The 19,787-nt window shown below is 38.8% G+C and overlaps 2 protein-coding genes across 2 annotated transcripts; one reads left to right on the top strand and one right to left on the bottom strand.

Annotated features, from left to right (window-relative positions):
• Positions 1-2,101: 2,101 nt before the first annotated feature.
• Positions 2,102-6,945, top strand: LOC115781440 (uncharacterized). The gene is made up of 12 exons (XM_030731081.1): positions 2,102-2,191; positions 2,307-2,350; positions 3,685-3,748; positions 3,868-3,999; positions 5,343-5,447; positions 5,533-5,582; positions 5,697-5,822; positions 5,931-5,973; positions 6,132-6,203; positions 6,335-6,488; positions 6,567-6,649; positions 6,746-6,945. The coding sequence occupies exons 1-12, from the start codon at positions 2,159-2,161 to the stop codon at positions 6,896-6,898; spliced, it is 1,059 nt and encodes a 352-aa protein (XP_030586941.1). The 5' UTR covers positions 2,102-2,158; the 3' UTR covers positions 6,899-6,945.
• Positions 6,946-7,049: 104 nt separating this feature from the next.
• neto2b (neuropilin (NRP) and tolloid (TLL)-like 2b) lies at positions 7,050-15,869 on the bottom strand. Its single transcript, XM_030732424.1, has 12 exons — positions 15,567-15,869; positions 14,078-14,134; positions 13,766-13,903; positions 13,099-13,347; positions 12,833-12,880; positions 12,553-12,680; positions 11,303-11,404; positions 10,914-11,040; positions 10,397-10,510; positions 9,786-9,916; positions 9,601-9,693; positions 7,050-9,514 (listed from the first exon to the last, which is right to left on the bottom strand). The coding sequence occupies exons 1-12, from the start codon at positions 15,574-15,576 to the stop codon at positions 9,065-9,067; spliced, it is 1,647 nt and encodes a 548-aa protein (XP_030588284.1). The 5' UTR covers positions 15,577-15,869; the 3' UTR covers positions 7,050-9,064.
• Positions 15,870-19,787: the final 3,918 nt, after the last annotated feature.

The raw sequence follows: 19,787 nt of genomic DNA, 5'->3' as shown, positions 1-19,787 counted from the left end.
ACTTTCATGCTTTGCCTATGCCCACATTACATATATCAGTTTTGTCCCGTTTTGCTTAATGTTAGAATATCAAATTTAAAGAAAACACTGTTGGGTGCGACTGCTAGCTATATTCAACCCTCATTTTTATTTTTTTTTATCTGGGCCACTGTTGCTAATTTGTGTAAGAAAACTCGCTGTTGCCTGACTCAAACGTTGATAAAGGCTGAAGCAAGGTCCAGGGGTGGGAGCCAGTAGGCAGGTTCATTGTTTAAGTGAAGGTTCCGGGGTTGGAGGGTGCAGTCGAAGTGATTAAGGGCTGGGCGATGCCAAAGTGTACGAAGGGATGCAATAAGAAGGCTTTATGTACACAAAACATGGCGAGAACGTGTTCGCTAGTTGCTTTTTGAAAAAAAAAAAAAAAAAAGCCGCTAAGTTGGCAACACTGAGCCCCTGTGTTAAACTGGGGGAACGATATCTGATGGCACAAGACCGGCTATTCAGATGACAAATAGCTCCACTGCCACTCTGTACAGTGTGGCGGTGGGTACATTTTCCGTACATGCAGTGCAGTACACATTCACATCAAAATTCAAATCAGTTTGTTGCACTCTATAAATCCTAATGTATATCTGTTCATTACAGGGTGTATCCTGCATCTCGCACTATGACAGCTGGCATAGGCTCCAGCCCTCCCACGATCCTGAAAAGGATAAGCTGAAGAGAATGAATTAATGGATTTTTATTAGTGCAACAATTAATAGGTAGGAAAGAGTATTTGATACCAAGATCTACAGAATTTTTCAACACCAGGATGTGTTTTACAGAACCCAGAAAGGGACATGGGAGAAAAAAAAAAACGAGGGAAAAAAGAGACAGATGTACTTTTGTGAGATCTCACATACACACACACTCAGCTTGAGCTTTTATTTTATGAATATACATATGATATAGATAAACCAGCGTGTGTCCTCCATCACTGTGGTTGTTTATGAGCTGAGTGGCTGAGAGAAGAAGGGGCCAGGGCAGCGCTGTGTGTGTTTGTGGCAATCAGTGAAGCAGTGATGGCGTGAGAGTGAGACAGTCAGTCAGGTTCATTCCTTCATGCCTGTACAGTTTTGGTGTGGTTAAGCCAACAGGAACCGCTGAATTATAAAATAAAGGCGACTTTTGCTGCAATCTCTCACGATCCTTTCCTGACGGACGCCGCCATATCAAGATTAATGTGGAAGCGCATGGCCTAAAATTAAAAAGTTTTACAAAATCTTGCAAAAGTAAATCTTTTTAATACTTTCTTTTAATACTTCCGAGTACATTACAATACCAAAGAACCAGGTGAAAAAAGATCAACATTTTCTTTGTATGCTTTTGGGCGGGGTCTGAAAAAGAGTGTGCTTTGTACGCTCTGGAAACTGTCGATATTTGTAAATGACCCCTTAAATAGGAGAGGAAGTAGTACATATATAAGCTATGGCTGCCAGTAAGTTACTGCAAACAAGACACACTGGTGGTTACTCAGGACTGAATCCTATAGAAAATCAGTAACCTAAAATCTGAGTGAAAAAAAAACTAAATAGCTTGAAGTGATGAAGAGCATTTATGGGAACTGTGCCAGCAGTGTTCATGCAAACTTTTGTATTTATTATTTTTTTTTTATTGTGCATGAGTTTTCATCTGTAAAATGAGTTTCGTGAGGGTTTCGTGACTATATTTCCTCTATGCTTTCATTTTAGACTGACATCACACCTTAACTGGAGAATGTTAGGTATGCTAAAAACATTTGTCAGATTATGTAATCTATTATTTTCTTAGTTTGGAATAACAAGGAGCTAAACTCCAAAGAGTACAGAAAAACCCCAGTTTTCCTGTGTTACTAGTTCTCCTAAATGGATTAGTGTTTTGGAAGACACCAGGAACTAAATCCACTCTAACTGGGGATTACCAAGTATTGTCACAGTGCTAACCTGGGTAAACACACAAGCGTGAGCACACACACACACACACACACACACACACACACACACACACACACACACACACACACAAGAAGGTGGAGTCAAAACACAAGGTGCACTTTATATAGAGGTGCTGTTTGACAGATGTTACATTTTCACTGGCCTGTTATGGGGACAGGTTATGGTGCTGTGCACATGCCGAATGTGACGTTTTGCTTATCAGCATGGAGCTAAATGGTTTGCTGAGTGGAAAACAGGTAGGCCTTACATTCACTGCTGTCCTTGACATCATACTTTGAAAAAGTGCTATTGTATAAAAACCTTTAGTAGCTTCCCAGACATTTCTGAAACGTGTTTGAATTCTGCTTTCAGATTGATATTCTCTCTACGGTGTACATAGTGTTACTCACTCCCAGGTAAGGTGCTTCCTCATACTATTATCATTATGAATTATGTAATATTCATAAAATGAATTATATAACATTCTTAAAATGAATTGGGTAACATTCATAGGCTCAGTTTTGCAAACATAACAAACACCATTTTGCACAGTATTACCTTTATAGCAGTTTCTCTCTTAATTGTGACCAGCGGGGCAGCATGCAAAGATAAACTTTCTTTTTGAATTCCCTCAGTTATCTTACATAATCCACGGCCGTTGTCTGATATGTTTGAGTTTTAGGTTACTTAGTGCAGTTGATACCGGTAATTTAAACACTTCCTTGACAAAGACACACTAACTCTTTGCTGAAGAGTCTCATATTTCCCTTTGTTTCTTGTAAACAAAGGTAAAACAGAAACAAAGTGAAATATAAAATCTGGGTGGATGAATTATGAATAAAGATGAATTTAGGGTACTTGTGGCAAGGTTTCTCACTATTTTTAGAGTTTTTCAATTGAAAACAATGAAATAATGGAGTAAATCCTCAAAGAGTAATCCCTGATGAAAAATAGTGATTATCTGTATTTAACTAAAATAGTTAAAAATGAACTCCACCCAAGTGATAATAATTATTGATAAGTAAAGTGCTTAACAAATTTATATTTAGACCACCTGTCACAAAAAAACAAGAAAACACAAATATTTTAAAACTAAAAATCAGATTGTTATTGATTTGGCAAAAAATAAAATTATTTAATGTTTTTAGACCTAAATTTGAGCCGGCACTCTGGAAATCAGAAACTAATCAAGCACAACATTCAGACACTAAAACTAACCTTTGCTGTTCAGGAATGCAAATTAATGGCTGTAATTTAGCATCTTGATCAAATGAATTAACCATTACAGAAGCATAAAAAAATACAAAAAATGATTTTGTTAAGTACCAGTACTGGAGATTTAGGGCAGATGTGGCATAAACCTTACACTGGGTGGTGGTCTAAAAAAAGTTTGTTAGGCACTGAATGAATTAGTGTAACAATCACAGGAGCCATTTTTCTGTATTTTTAATACTATGAGAACATCGTTCTGCTGACACTGAAATACTTTTAACCTAAGTATTTTTTAACTATTTTTTTACATCTCACAGAGAACTTTTACAGTGTGACTGTCATGGTTTTACCTGAGTAAAGGATATGAAAAGTTCACATATCATGAGCAATATTCAGGTTCACTGTGGTTTGTGTCAGTGTTGGTACAAAATCACAATAAGCTGAATTTATTATGTTCATTTCTTGTAAACTTTTGATATGTCATGCAAATAAATAGCTTCTGTTGTGTAATAGTTTGCATATTTCTGATTAACTGCAGTGTGATTGGGAGTTTCTCTGTCCTGGTGGTTTCCATAGTAAGATGGAGGCACCTAAAAGAACAGGTGAGTCAAGTTGTATGCATTAAAAATGATTATTTAATTATATCTTTGATAGTTTGTTGAAAATTAACTGTGCATGAAGAAATGAGTAGCACAACCCTCTCATGTGTACTGTTTTGCAGGTACACCTCCTGGTGCAGCTTACTCTCGCAGACCTCCTGGCTGCTCTGGTGTTGATGTCCATGAGTGTCATGAACAAAGTATCAATTAATAACAGCCTAATCATCTGCCAGTACGGCCTGCCGCTGTCACTGGTGAGGAACAGTTTCTTTCATTGTTTGAGCGGGCTCTTACCACTGCAAAGAAATCATTAATGGAATTGTTTCGGTTTTTGAATCTTAAACTAATCATAAAAGGTATGCTGGTCGGACAGTTTCACTTTGCTTTTGGTGCTTCTGGCTAAAATAGCCGACATTTACAGTAAAAGATCCGAACCCTGTCTAATAACACAACAAAATGATATTTTCAGAGGTACAGAGTACACATCACGTCATTCAAACAGTGAAGTAAATCACAACCGTGTGTTTCTTGTATTGCCTCTATAAAACAACACAGTGAGCAGTTTTGCTGTGTCATGCCCTCTGTTATGCAAGTATCTCCACATTCTTCTGTCAGACTGAGAGGAGGAACAGCATGCTCGCTGTAATAATTGTTTTGAGCATTAAATTGTCTATTGTGAACTGGACTGCATAAAGTTTTTTTGAATTATGGCATTTTAGCGTGATTTTAGAGTGTTAAGGAGAGTAGATACAGACTTTACAGAAAAGAAAAGAAAAGAAAAGAAAAGAAAAGAAAAGAAAAGAAAAGAAAAGAAAAGAAAAGAAAAGAAAAGAAAAGAAAAGAAAAAAGAATGTAGGAACAAACACTGTGTTATTCAAATTCCTCCAGCTCAGATTGTGGAATTCTTTTAAAATACAGATATGGGAAATATTTAACCTTTTAAAAGTTCAAGATAAAATGAATAAACAAATAAAATACTGGTTATGTTTCTGAATGAACTTACCTGGATCCTTCTTTTTTAGGCTCTTTAAGATTTATTTATGTAGATGGAAAATCTTTAAGCTCCAGTAAAGCCTCATTAGAATACAACTGAAGTTGTACAAGTAATAAACAATCTCTGTGATAAAAAACTTAAACTACTAAATGAGCATGGTTTTAAATAATAATGTTTTTTATACTATACTCTATACTTCAAAAATCAGCTAATCTAGTATCTCATTTATGGCTGCAGGTCTAAAGCTTTACTGTATCCCTCATTCACATTTAAATAAGCAGCTGTATGCTTCATATTCTTCTTATGTAAAGAAGCATCTTTCTAAAAAAAATTATAAGCAGCACATGTAAAACCAAGTAATAAAATGTCCTCACGTTGAGTCATAAAGATTGCCCTCATAAAGATAAAGGAAAATGTCTGACCTTTGTCCTTACACAAGTCTGTTGGTCATGTCTCTTGTTCTTTAAGAACTGGAGCACATCGATACTTACAGAGATTGTATTTAACTGACATTTAATGTAAATATTAGTATTTGATCCACAGTTAATTCATATTAATGGTAAAATGGTCACATTTTGCATTGTTCTTTGTGTTCTGTTCCAGACATTTTATTTCATTTCATTTCTGCTGGTGGTCGTTTACGCCTGGAAGTCAAAGAATGCGATCCAAGGATGGAGAGAAAGACCAGCAGATGATGAGGAGGGACAGGTGAGGAGACATGACAGACAGGTTGCATTTGGAGAAACTGTAAAGATTCACTGACATGTTTCTCCTTATCTGTCTTGTTTTATAGAACATGTATAGAAGAAAAGTAGTAGTTATACCTGTATATGCCATTGTGTGGTGAGTTGTTTTTTTTTAAACACTTTTTTAAATAAATAAATAAATGAATAAATGTTGTGGCAATATCTTGTGTGCACAGTTTAATTCAGCTTCTTTGTCTGCCCAATATAACAGGCTGGTCCCACTTGCACTTTACTTAGCGTATGTGCTCACTCCTTTCATAAAAGCTTCTTCACTGATTCCAGCCACCGACAACTCACTGAATGGGGTTGTCAGTAATGATAACACATACTGCACTAGGTGAGTGCACAACCCAGAGAATCAGCCTCCATCTTTCAAAGATGTTACAGCAGAGAAATGGGTCTGTTCCCCTGTGTTTCTGACCTTTTTGATTTTTCTTTTTCACAGTTGTATTTTGTTCCTGCACATCTGGAGGGGTTCCTGCTTAGATGTGAGTGTACAACTGTCTTGTGACTTTTCTCATAAACCTTTGTTGTATAGTGTGTGTTTTATTTACAGCACTCTTTAGCATTGTAGCATTTTGTATGACATAAAAATGCAATGTACTGTACATACGTGATTATGATACATATTTTCTTTTGTTCACAGGAGACAATCCATGACGCTTTCATCAGAGCTTTTCTTTTCATTGTGGTGATACCAGTGGTGGTGTCATGTTCTGTGAGTTATTAACAATCACATTACTGCAATATAAGAAGCCTGTTTTCAGTACTGCAGTAATTAGATCATTTAATTTGTGTCTAAATACAAGTGCAAGCAAACATTTTTATTTATTTATATTTTTGGTTCAGGTTATTTACTATAAGGTCGGTAAGTGGCATGAAAGACGTGAGCAGGAGGGGCTTTTTCCAGTGGAAGGAGATGGGCGTTCAAGAAGGAGAATGAAGAGAGCAATTTCTACAGCAAGGAATATGGTGATGGTCATCTTGATCTGTTGGGCACCAGGTACACAACGCATTAACGTTGAAAACTAATATAATTATCAACTTGAGATTAATATCTTGATAATATCTATGTTTCTAGCTCTTTTCCTCATCCTGCTATCTACCCTGCTGGTGAACACACCTGTTGAACAACGCAGCTTATTTGGCTTTTATATGATACAGGTATGTTTTAGTAAAAGAACTGATTTTCTATGAATAAGTGAAAATTTCAACTGTTGGTAGAGTTGCAGGTTAAAATATTGCTTTTGTGTACTGCAGGCTGCCAGCGTATCCCTACAAGGTTTCCTGAACAGCATGGTTTACGCCTGGAGACGACCCAACTTCACGGAGGCCGTTCTCGGGGAGAGCACACCCTTGGTGTCACATTACCACATGCCCTTTTTTGATGAGTCACTGAGGACCCCACTTTAATGCCTCGGACTATAAACACATGGAAGGACGTTGTTGAGCTGCAACGCAACATTCTGGCCTTGAGAACCCCGTCTGCATGCACACTTTAGACTGAAAGGGGGGTTTTTTTTTGCGATGAAAAGACAGAAAAAAATAATGAAGGAAACTCAAAGACTTTAAACAAGCTGTTGTATTTTTATTTTCAGCTGCTGATGTTGACATGTATTAAACAGTCAGAGTGCACTAGCACCTTTTGTTGTGCTGTTTTATCAAAGTTTTATAAAGACGTTATTTACAATTACAGTAAGGTACTTTTTATTCTGGACTAGCACTGCCTGTAGTTCAAGACAAGAATTATGCTAAATGTGTTGGACTTCATTCTTCCCAATCTCATTCACAGTGTGTATTTTTAGAAGCATTTCCCAGCTACATTAGAGAGTTCAATATGATGGAGCACTGAGGAATACTAAGTTGTTGCAGATAGGAAAATGGACAGAGCGTCTGCTCCGTTAAACCACAACTGTTAGTTTATCATGTAAAAATGAGAGTTTTTTGAGCAACTGAGGCCACACATGAGGCATACCTGATGTATGAGTGTTTACGCATGCATAAAAACATAGGTGCAGCAGGTCCAAGATCAGCACAGTCTCATGTTAAAGTCCCCTAAACCCCATGATCATCTTTAAGCTTGCATCTGTCTCTGGGAACTCTCAGTGACTGCATGCCAACCTGCTGCTCTAATGTAAGTTATCACCTGACCTATTGTACTGTAATCTAAAAATAAACTTGATGCTCAGTTCTGGTTGTGCATTGTTCTTTTTCTGAAGGTCAGGCACTCACCTGCAGAAGACAGATGGATATCATAAAACACAAGTGTTTGCAGTATATTACAGTTTTAATTTAAAAGGGATCGGCCTCCACCTAAATAAATTAAAAGGAATAAAATAAACAAAAAACAAATGTGGTCTTTGTACTTTCTGTGGTAACTATACGTCACACAAAAAGCTCAAATTGGCTAGCTCCATGACACACCTTGGATTTTAAGCTTAGCGATTTTCACATAGCGAAGAGTTGAGTTATTTTACAGAGATAATCCTGCATTTTCTGCACGTTTTGACCTATTTGTGGAGTGGTTTACCTGAAGTGTTACAAATATTTTGCCTATTCATTGATATTGAGATTAAAAAAAAGAAGACTGTTGACCACAGCTGATAATTCATATTCCCTACATACAAGGACAACTTGTGGAAGTATTTTAAACAGAGTATGTTACACTGTTAATCAGTTGTTTTTATTGTGTTGGCTCTGCGTAGAAAGTAGCCAGTGAATCCAAACATTTTATCACCGCAATATTTTAATCTTGATTTTATCAGACTACACCTGTCAGATGAGAATTATGTAACTGCCATTAACAGCACGCACATACACACTAGCACTGAGAGTGCACTGTCAGGTGTTTGTCTGTGCCTGTGCATAGTTGCTCCATTAATTATCTGCCCGGTGAATTTTTTTTCAGTATGACAAATGGATCGCAGAGGTATGCTGACTAAACTGCAAGGCTTTCTAAATGAGGTTCGTGCCAGCTCCAAGGTTATGTAAGTAGTTCTGTGGTAACTTTAGAGAACAACTTGCATACTTCTGTTTTAAGATCACAACACATGTGCGTAGCCATTGGAACGCAGCACGTCAACACACACTTCCTTCCTGCAAAGTTGAAACTGACTCTAACTCTGAGCTGGCTTTTTCTGACTCCATGGTGCAAAAAGTAGTTTTGTCATTGACAGCGCAAACTGTAATCACACTTCTTCTATGCACTGATTCAAAAAATACTGCAACAGCATCTATTTGCCTTACAGTTAAATGTATTTAACAGAGTACATCAAAAACAACAACAGTACACAGCATTGTCTTCTACTTTCACTTTTACACCTTTGCCATATATATGATAAGAGCTCCCTGTTTGCTCTTTCAGTGTACAAGCAGATTTGGCAGTGCCTGAGGATCTTTTAAAAAGTTCATGGAATGTTGCTCCTTAACAGAGCCTATGTTTTTCAACCTTAGTAAGAAGGAGGACAGTGTAAAACTGGCAAAAGACAGTTAATTTTCCTTCTTCCTCCTCTTTCCTGTAAATCTGAAAAGGTCTGCAGCAGTGTTTACCTACCCTACTTCAGATCTCGCATTTTCTGTTCAAAAGTCCATGGACAGAGATCTTTGCTGAGCCATTTCATAGCCTCTTCGGCTTCCTGCTCTACGCACATACACATCATACCTTCCATCCTCCTCTTCCTCTTCATCCTCTTCCATAACTCTGTCCTGTTGTCCCAGAGCTCTCTCCCCCATCCCATGATGGCCCTGTATTCGGCCTGATTTCATACTAGGCCAGCTCTTCTTCCGGAGACTGCTGTTAAAATCCCTTAGGGGAGGTAAGGAACTTTGGAAGTCTCCTCTGAAAGGTGGAAGCTCCATGGATCCTCTTCCCAGGCCTTGTGCACCTAGACTGCCTTTAATGGAGTTGATAGAGGCCAGAGAGCCGCAGTGGTGCTCGTGAATGCAGCGTGATCCTGATGAGGACCTCCTGAGCGCTTGTAGGGACTGGAGCTCCTCTGACAACTCGCCAAGGTCTCTTGAAGAAATCTCCTATGAACGACAATGTTATGAAATCAGAAGCTTTAAAATTATAGAACCATGAACCAGTTATAATGTATCAAAGTAAACAAACTGACCTTGTCTCTGAGATTAAAAAGTTCATAGTGAGGAGGGTCAAACACCTCCTGGAGGTCAGCGCGGGGAAACAAGTTGTTCTTACGAACCAACACCTTCAAAATATGATTAAAAAAAAAAAAATGCCTCTTTGACCAAATTTAGTGGGATGATGTTGAATAATTTGACAGTGAATTTTCTTAAATACCTTCTTACGTGGCTGTTTGACTTGCACCAGAATGGAGACAATTAGGAGTAAGAGCACCACCCCCGTAGACACACAGATTATTGTCCCGTGAGTCTTTGTGATGTGATGAAAAACACTTTTGTTCTTTTTCTCTGGAGGATAGAGGTGAAGACAAAAGAGTTAAAATATGAGAGGTTTTCAGAGATACTGAGAGTACATCAGTCATTTACTCGTTTCCTCCCCTTTCGAGAAATTCTGTATCTCTGGATGCCGGCAACAATTCGGAACCTTTACTAAAAGCTAAAGCACAGACAAACACCCATCCCTGCTTTGGAGATGCTTAAGTTCCACTTATCAGCCAAAAAGCCTTGAAGGCCTTTTAGTTGGAAAAGCATCAAAATGATGAGATTATGCTTTCCCTGCCAAGTGGAAATACATCGATATTAACTGTTATGTAGCTGCTGCAGCCTATGTGTGTTTCATAATGATCCTCAAGGAGACTCAATGTGACACAGCAAAGGCAGACATGACATCCATCATTTTACAAAGCATGACACAACTACACAATGTGACACAGCACAGCAGACCAAAGGAAGTATTTCTACCAAAGTACTTCAGCAGAACTGGGGTACCTTTGCAGTTGCTTTCGTCCCAAGGAAAGACACAGTTTTGTATGCCGTTGCACACCAGAGAAGTGTTGATGCACATGTTAGTGTGGCAAAAGAATGCACCACCTACACAGGGTGCTAAAACACAAACACAAGTGTGTATGAAGTATGTGCACAACCTGACAAAGTAACTAATGCTATTAGCAGAAAGAGGAAATTTCTCCATTTGTGGCATATAGCCCTAGCCAGGGAAGCATGGATCCAACCATAAAATGCCTGTCAAACTATGGATATGCTCTGTTGCTAAGCATTTTGTCATATTTTAATACAATACAAGTTGCGGTGATTTAAAGTAACCACAAAAACTGTAACCTTAACCCTAACCCCACTAACCCTAACCCTATCTTTACATGCACTTTCCCATCATAGCTGAAGAAACTAAGCAGGAGGAGCATGAGTAAAAATGTAAAAATGCAAAACGATTTGGGGGGGGGGGGGGGGGGGGGGGGGGGGGTAAGAATAATCTAATAGAGACACTCACGGTCAGCGAAAGATGTGAACAGCATCCGGAAACGGCTGAGACGGCTTGTCTCATCGGCCCACATCCTTACTACTCCCACACCAGTGTCCAGCATAATGTCATTAGCTACTGTACTACAAAACTTGGCCTGCAAGAAACCACACACCATTTTCTTTTATAGCTGTTGATGTGTAGACTCAATGAGGCCAAGGTCTGTAGAACAGTTGCTACATAGTTCTGATTTAAACATGTCATTAAAAAGGAGCATGTACAGCAAAGAAAGAGAGATAAATCCTGTAGCAGAAGAAGAAGAACCTCAGATCTGAAAGCATATTGCTGTGTAATGTGTGACAAACTTAGTGCATTGTGCAGGAACAGAGTAACAGATATGACATTATACAATGAATTACCTTTAGGTCCTCAATGGCGTTACTGCCATCATAAACAGCCACAAAGTTCTTCTTACATTCATTTGAGTTTTCCATCTGGTATTCCAAGAATCGCAGGTAAATCTGAAATAAGCAATGGAGAGGAATACACTGCACATTGTGCTAATTTTTCCATGTACAAGCCCAATTCCAAAAAAGTTAGCATGCTGTGTAAAACTGTAAATAAAATCAGAATGCAATGATTTTTAAATCTCATAAACCCATATTTTATTTGCAACAGCACATAGAAAACATATCAAATATTTACACTGAGAAAATGCATCATTTTAAGAAAAATGGTGGATTTTTATGTTGGCAACACATCTCAAAAAAGCTGGGACAGGGCCATGTTTACTATTGCGTAGCATCCCCTCTTCTTTTAAAATATCCCTGCTAATGATGAAATATTTCAGCAATCAGTGTTTTTACATCATGCAATAGTATAAAAGTTCAAATTTTTAGCTCATTGTTTTGACATGTATGTGTATATAGATCCAACTTCAACTGTTATACTCTGTTAACAACAGTCAGTAAATATCTGGCAACTGAGGAGACCAGTTGCTAGACTTTTGGGAAAGGAATGTTGTCTGATAGAGGATTCTAGCTGTTGCTAGAATCTAGCTGCTGAAATATGCAAGGTCTTCCTCGAAAAAGATGCCATCTGGATGGTATCTTTCCAGATGTGCAAGTTGCCACTTCCATAGGCTCTATGGAAGTGCCATACCATATGGACTTACCATCCCCTTACCATCAGAGATGCAAGCTTTTTAAGTGAGTGTTCATAACAAGCTGGATGGTTCCTCTAGATTTTGATGCATATGCTTATAATTTATATGCACAAGCTGCAGATTAGTGGTTGCTTGATATTTTTTTAAAAAAGCACAATTTTTCACATTTTGTCTTTAAAATAATGGAAAGAATATGGAAAAATATATCACAACAGATATGGAGGGGGTGAAGGGTGAAAATAAGCTGCAGGCTGCAGACTCATCTTTCATGCCACTGTACTGTTTGTTATTTTGTTCCCAATGAATCATATCCCCACTCCTTAAATTAATTTTGTAGAGAAGCAATTCCTTTCCTTTCCTTTCCTTTCCTTTCCTTTCCTTTCCTTTCATTTCCTTTCCTTTCCTTTCCTTTCCTTTCCTTTCCATGAACATCCAGTTATCATTAATTGTGCAACAGATAACTGGTGTAAATGTAAATTTAACAATGTCATTTTAATGTCCTACCCTGTTCTTTGTTGGGGCGCGTATAGTCCATATGCAGTCCACTGCCTGGTCTGGCTTCACTTTGTTTTCTTCGTCCACCTGACTCGAACGGATCACACCGTCAGCTCCAGACAGCTCAAACTGACAGTCTGACCCAGACACAGTGACAGAAGGTAAAAAAAAAAAAAAGTGGAAACAAAAAGGAAGACATGTGATTAGATGGAAAATGACAAGTCTATTTCACATATTAGTCTAATGAAGCACACCTGAAGCTATTTTTTTTTATATGTGGTTACACTACCTGGGATGGGGTTTAAAAGTCCTCCCACATGTAGATGAAATTCAGGATCTTTGGGGGTCACAGACAGACATATCAGAGAGTCACAGAATCACTAGTCAGAGAACAGATATTTGATTTTTGAGCAGTAAGAGCATAATTAACCACCACGCTGTCTTGTATTATTGTAGGGTCTTTACCTTACAATATAAAGGACCTTGAGGTGACTGATGTTGTGATTTGACACTGTATAAATAAAACTGAATTGAACTCAACTGAATTTTAGTCACCTGCAGTAAAACTGTACTGGACCTGGAAGCCAGTCCCCTCCAGCTCTTCATCACTGAAAAAGCGGATCCACATGAAGCGTCCGCTGGACAGGATAAGTCCAGGACTGGCTGAGCCACAGAAGCGATTGATGAGCGGTGAGAAGCTGAAGGGACCGTCCCGCACTTCAATGTGGTCGAAGCGACATTCGAACGATGCCTCGATGTGGAAGACTTCATCAAACAGCAGTTCTATTCTCTGGCGAGGCAGGGCTGCGGAATGATTGGCACTCTTTTACTGCCGAAGAGATGATTCAGGAATACATAATGCTAAAGACATGTTTGCTCCTTTCATATATTCCTCAGTCTTGCGTGATCTTTGTATATCATTACTGATGGTCAGAAAGTTAATGAACAATATATTAAGACAACATGTTTTTGTCTTTAAGGACAGGAGAAGAAAAAAGAGGCATTGCACATAATAGGTTATACATATGTTTCTTAGACGGTGTCACCAAAGCAGGCATTCAGAATTTAAAAGCAATGATGGAAGGCAGAATGGTGGAGGTAGTGTCAGATTCACTTTAATTAAAATCTGAGCCAACAAAAGAATTGAGAGAGATCAAAGTCAAAATCTGAACTTTTTTCACGGGACTGAAATGAGCAGGCTTGTGTGCCTTGTGTCAGTTACCTTCCAGCACATAGAGGCACTCCTTGTTTGGAGGGTACATATTTGGGTAGTTTGGGGAACTGAAGGTGCCGCCATCAGTGGTTCGTACCCAGTTTCCACATTGAGAAGGTTTAACTGCTTTTGATCCTGCACTTGCATCTGCACGTGGCATCAAAGCATACAAAAATTATCGTTACAATGACTGCTGGCATCTAAAATGCAGTTATATACATATTCGTGTAAAAATGAAAAGAATCTTGAATGAAAGTAGAATATGTATATGTATAAAGAAGTCCATTTATCCAAGGAGCACAGTAAAGATTACAATCTTACCTTTAATCTTTTGTGCCAGTGCAAATCCCCCCTCAATGAACAGGAGAAATATCCAGACTGTATGGAAGCCAGCAGTATGTGAAATCACAGTGAGGAGGGGTACAATCAAGGAATAAAGGAAAAGAGAGAGCTTAGCAGGATTTGTTTGTCTGTGCTTGTTGTTTCAGTACAAGCAGCAGAATCCCTGAATGTATATAAATGGCAAGGGTGTGGAGTTCAAAGCTTTACAGCGAGAGAACATGCTGCTTCTACCATCTGCTTCCTTAATGCTTACTCCTATTTTTGCATTCCCCCCCCCAAGGTTTATAAGTAATGCTGGGTGAGAGGCAGGACAGTTGACAATCTGCTGTCTGCTAAGAATCTGTTCAAGGACATTTAATGGTAAATAAAAAAAAAAAAAGTTGTGTTTCATGAAATCATATCTTGCACCACATTTGTACCTATTACATAAAATGTGACCTAAATAGATCATCTTGCCCAGGGGCACCAGTCTACTTAGAATTTGCTTTGAGTTTTCACCAAAGTGGCAAGTTGGCATGCTGCTGCACATCCAGTGACAAACAGCAAAACACAAAATGACAGTTATGATATAGGCTGTGGACGTTTGTCCTGGCTATGACAGCTTGTGACCTGGGAAAAGACCGACTTCTAGCTTTTAACTCCATTTTCCCGTCACCATAAATATTGTTCTGTCCTCCAGCCACTCGAGTTGATTTGTTATTAATCGCTTTTCTGTGTTCAAATGACACTTTGTGTGTTATATTCATTTCTTATGTTACAGTGAATACAGAATATCCTTAAAATCTTTAAATTATTATTCATTTATGAACTACACTATGAATCTGAAAATTTTAATAAAACTGTGTTACAATAAGGTAAATAAAGCGCACTCTGTACCTGACTGCCATAATGCTGCATGACAAAATAAGGATTTTTGTTCAGCGTTAAATTTACCTAAAGCCCTTCCTCTGAGAACACGCTGAGTGCTGAGGAAGGACTGAGACAGCAGTAGCAGCAACAGCAGCCCAAATCCTCCTCCTGCCCAGGCACTGAGCCACCACACGCTGACGCAAAAGGGGAAAACGGATTTCCTACTTTGATTTTTTTTTTTAAATCTCTATCATACCATCCATTTTCTTTCTCTTATTTTTCTTTACTTTTACAGTCGTAGAGCACAGTGTACTGAGCAAGTGAGGGGAGCTGTTACTTCAGCACCGCGAATCGACGCACAAGAGAAACTTTCAAAACAAAGAAATGTGTTTTTCCGCCTTTGCACCATCTTTTGTGGCTTTTTTTGTGTGTGGACAAGGTAACTGTACAAACATCTTAGAAGACAGTCAAGAAAACAACATCTAAAAACCAGACTTCACCCCCCCCCCCCCCCCCCCCCCCCCCCCCCCCGCGTGTCCAACAACTCTCACCGCCTTCCCTCAGTAAAGAAAATACACAGTTTCCTTTAAATTATGCCGATATGAATGGTTTCTCTTACCTGGGTTCATCCTCGCAGCTGCGCTCCGTTTCCTGAGTTTTGCTTTCAAACTTGTGTGTCTCTCACATCCCCTGTTTATATCAGTGGTGCGGATTAGCACACGTTAAAACTACTTATTTGGAAAAATCCAACTTTCACCTTTCCATCCTAATCCTGTTGGTCAAAATGAGAGCGGCTGCTGGTGCGAAAACGAGCAGATGAACTTCTGATTCATCATCGGTCTTCGCTTAATGAACAGTTTTCCAGGGCAAAGAAAGTGGTTCCTGCGCATCTCAGTGTAACGTCAAACAAACGGATGATCTGTCTGCGGCAGTTTGCGGTTTTAAGATTGAGCTCAGTTGGCGCTAGACGAGGGGAAAAGCTGATTGCGCATGTGCCTCATCATTTATGAGTATTGGGATATATGATAAACCTCCAATCGCCCGTTTGGCGTAGTGATGAATTAAATCGGGATCTTCCATTTTTCAAATTTTAATTAGCCAGTACTGGGCACCACACTCACTCTCACAGACAGACAGACACAGACAGACAGACAGACAGACACACACACACACACACACACACACACACACACACACACACACACACACACACAGCGGGGGGGACCGTGCCAAAAAGCCCACTGAGCATAAGTCTGTCGGTGCACTGCTGTGAATTTCTATTCAGTGCAGGGAGCATGGACACATTGGCTCTAGTCTTCTCATTTTTCACCAAGGACACTCATCACCTAAAGCCCCAAAAAGCTGGCTCGAGCCAGAAAGAGATGAAAATGGAAGCCAAGTGTAGGTGGGGTGGAGAGTTCCCTTTGATGTGTTGGCTTTTAACGACAAAACTACTGAAAACTACTCACCACGTCCACCAGAGGATTTGTACCTTTATGGGTGAATATACTCGCTTTAAATCAGCAGCTTGGCACAAGAAGTGGGACATTGTACCCATGCTCCTCTCACTTGAACAGATGTGTCACAACCTCCTTATCCTCCTTGCTTTTCACACTTGCAGTGCAAGTATACAACTAATTATTTTAGCAAAAACATCTGAATATATTAAACTGGTACCATGTCTTATACCATTTCGTGACCTTCTTAAAATAACGGCCTGGGTAATTTTTTAATGAAAATTTATTTTTGCCTAAATCATCATATTTTCCTCATTTTTTTTCCTGAACCTACAAAGTATTTCTTTAAGTAAAAATACAAGTATTTTCAGGAGCGCTTAAAGTACTTGTTATAAGTAATGACTTATAACAAGTACAAGTTTTTGTTATGTGGGAAATTATTATGTTAAAAAAATAATCATATATCAAAGCCTCAGGTTGCAAAATAAATACTGTTATCAGGTAAAAGCATTTGAGTTAAATGTACAGTAAATCCTTAAAAAATGTGATTGAGAAAAAGTTGAAAGTAGCTGAAAATTGAAATGTTCAGCTGAAGTACAGCCCTGCCCCCCCTAGAATATACCATTATAAAAAAAGTTCTGATTCTGATGACAGTAAATCTCAGACAGTTGGGGCAGGGCCATGTTTAGCACTGTGTAGCATCCCCTCTTCTTTTAACTACAGTCCTTAAACAGGAGCATCACATCACGTGAACTAAGGAGGACTTTTGGGTGAGGGAGGTCGTCCCGTTCTTGCCCGATTTAGGATTTGAGCTGCTCAGCAGTCCTGAGTCTTCTTTGTGGTATTTTTGGTTTCATGATTTCATTTGATGAAACACATGCAGCCAGTATCAATATTTTTAATTAAACAGTAAAATGTCTCAGTTTAAACATTTGCTATGTTTTCTCTGTTCTGTTGTGCATAAAACATGGGTTTATGAGATTTGCAAATTATTGTATTCTGTTTTTATTTTACACAGTGTATCAACTTTTTTGACATTGGGCTTGTAAAAGAGTATAGGAGCTTTCTGATCTGAAAAATGAAGCCAATGCCAACGTGCTTTAAATCGGCAGTTCCAATGACCAGCAGGGGGTGACTCCTGTGGGTAGAAAAGAAGACCCATTGTCTATGAGAAAGTCACTGTACTGCTAACATGATCTATGACCTCAGTCAATGTTTATCAGATGAGTTTATCATCTCAATCATTAGCTTCAAGTCCTAATTAATACAGCATAGTATATTATTTTTAAACTTTATTAATACTATGTTACTTTACTCTATGGTACTGTAAAATACACAATAAAGAAGGGTGCGCTTTAAGGCACAGTATGAGAAGTTACTGTGTGTAGAGAGAGCATTTAGGTCCTGCCTTCATGGCTCTCCAATGATTTTGAGTTATATGAAGATGCTTCCTTTTTAGTTGCTGCTAGCAAAACAGGTAAAAATGGCTTAAAGCTTTCTGTCTCATTTGACTCACTGCTAACAGACTGAGGAACCTAGAATGAGATTTTATGAACTTCCAATCAGAAAAACTGACTGTCCCTTAGTTTGGGTCAGATCCACCCCTGGCTCCTCAGATCCAGTTTCAATAAACCAAGATGCTCACCTGAAGCCTTCAGAACGGGACTTCACAAACCACTGGGCCATGGTGGCTATGTCCATCATTTGTATACAGTCTGTGGTGACAATAAGGATATTTACTTACCTCCGTTTATCTGAATTTCTGTTTATCACATCAAACTTTAAACTAATCTACAACAGATGAAAATCAGCAGCCACCACACTTCACAAACACACCTCCAATCACAGAGCAACACAAACCAAAGCCAAAGGCCATCATTATTTATTAGGCGGGATCAACCTCAGGGTAAATACGTCAACAGGAGATAAACACTGTTGCTCGTGCAGTATGCACACTATCACAAAGATGTGTCCTCGGGGCTTGCGTTTGAAAACAACACTATCCCCCCTTGACCGATTGTAATGTGAGGGTGTTGTCTCGGAGACACATGAATCATTTCATGTATCTCTGGTTGAACAGGAGAGTGTTTGGTTGGACAAGAGTGCTGAAACTCCACTTGACCCTGAGCTCTGTGAAATCTGAACTGCACCGGTAGAGTGTCTTTGCATGCCTGCTGTCACACTCACAGCCAGTCCTCTGGTCCTCTGCCTGTCACTCACTCAGTAAAATGCATGCAAATAAATACACATACAGATACACCTTCACCACACATCAAGGGTATTCAAATCCATCTCTGTTACCGTAGCAACCAGACTAGAGTCTTGGCTGCTCCTTCTGAGGTAATCAGAGAACTAGAAAGCAGAGGTTTTAGGAGGGCTGACGGAGACGGGGATCAAAGCGGAATAAAAGGTGCGCTGCTGCTCCAGGAGGGAAAAGCCAGGAGCAGTATTGTTGATTTTTATTCCTCTGTGAGTTACTGTAATGTTGGTAAAATCTGAGTAATACTGAGGTTTCCTCAGTCTTTCTGATTTCCTTTCATATTACTACAGTCCTGTAATTTTTCTGAGCTCTCCGATCTTTAGGATTTCCTGATCTATAAAATCATCCTGCTTATGTGTGGGCTCCTTCTTCTGTGAATAAGCTTATGAAATAGGCTATTTAATATAAATACAATGCTTGCAAGCAACCTGATTTGGTTAATAATACATGTGTTGAAAGAAAACAAGTTTCTTTGTCTGTTATTCTCTTTACATTTTATAACAATTTCTGAGACAAAACAATAACATCTTGGTCTCATCTCATCTTCACACTGAAGTGGACAAGAAGATTTAAAAATGCTCACAAATAGGATATTCAAACATTTGTTATTCCATTACAATTGGGCAAAAGTCATCTGCCAAATAAGATTATAAAAAGCACAAGAACAGTCAGTAAAGGAGCTGATGGTGAGATCGTCATGCCTGCTTTGCATTTTCTGAACTAAAATGTAAAACAAAACAAAAGTTAGCATGTTTTTTTTGTTTCAAAATGTTTCTCATTTTATTAAAAAAAATGAATGCCAATGTTTTTTAGTATATTCAGTATGAATTGAATGGCACATGCAAAACTGAACAATAATCCCACAGATTATATTTAATGCACAGAATCAATAGCACCCCTAAACAGCTGTAGAGTAATGTTAGGTGAAGGCCAGCTGTAATGTTGTCTTTTTTCTGTAGTGTCACAGAGATTTGGCAATTGAATGCAAAACGACAAACATCAAACGAGAGACACAAAAGAGGATAATGAATTCTAAACAGTTCATTTGCAGGGCCGGGAATTTTAATTAGCATTTTGACTAGAGCCTTAACGAGGTAAGTGATTGCTCCTATAAGCGTGTGAT

Source organism: Archocentrus centrarchus, chromosome 6, assembly GCF_007364275.1.
Source record: "Archocentrus centrarchus isolate MPI-CPG fArcCen1 chromosome 6, fArcCen1, whole genome shotgun sequence".
Taxonomy (NCBI): domain Eukaryota; kingdom Metazoa; phylum Chordata; class Actinopteri; order Cichliformes; family Cichlidae; genus Archocentrus; species Archocentrus centrarchus.
This window is presented reverse-complemented; position numbering and strand designations above follow the sequence as displayed.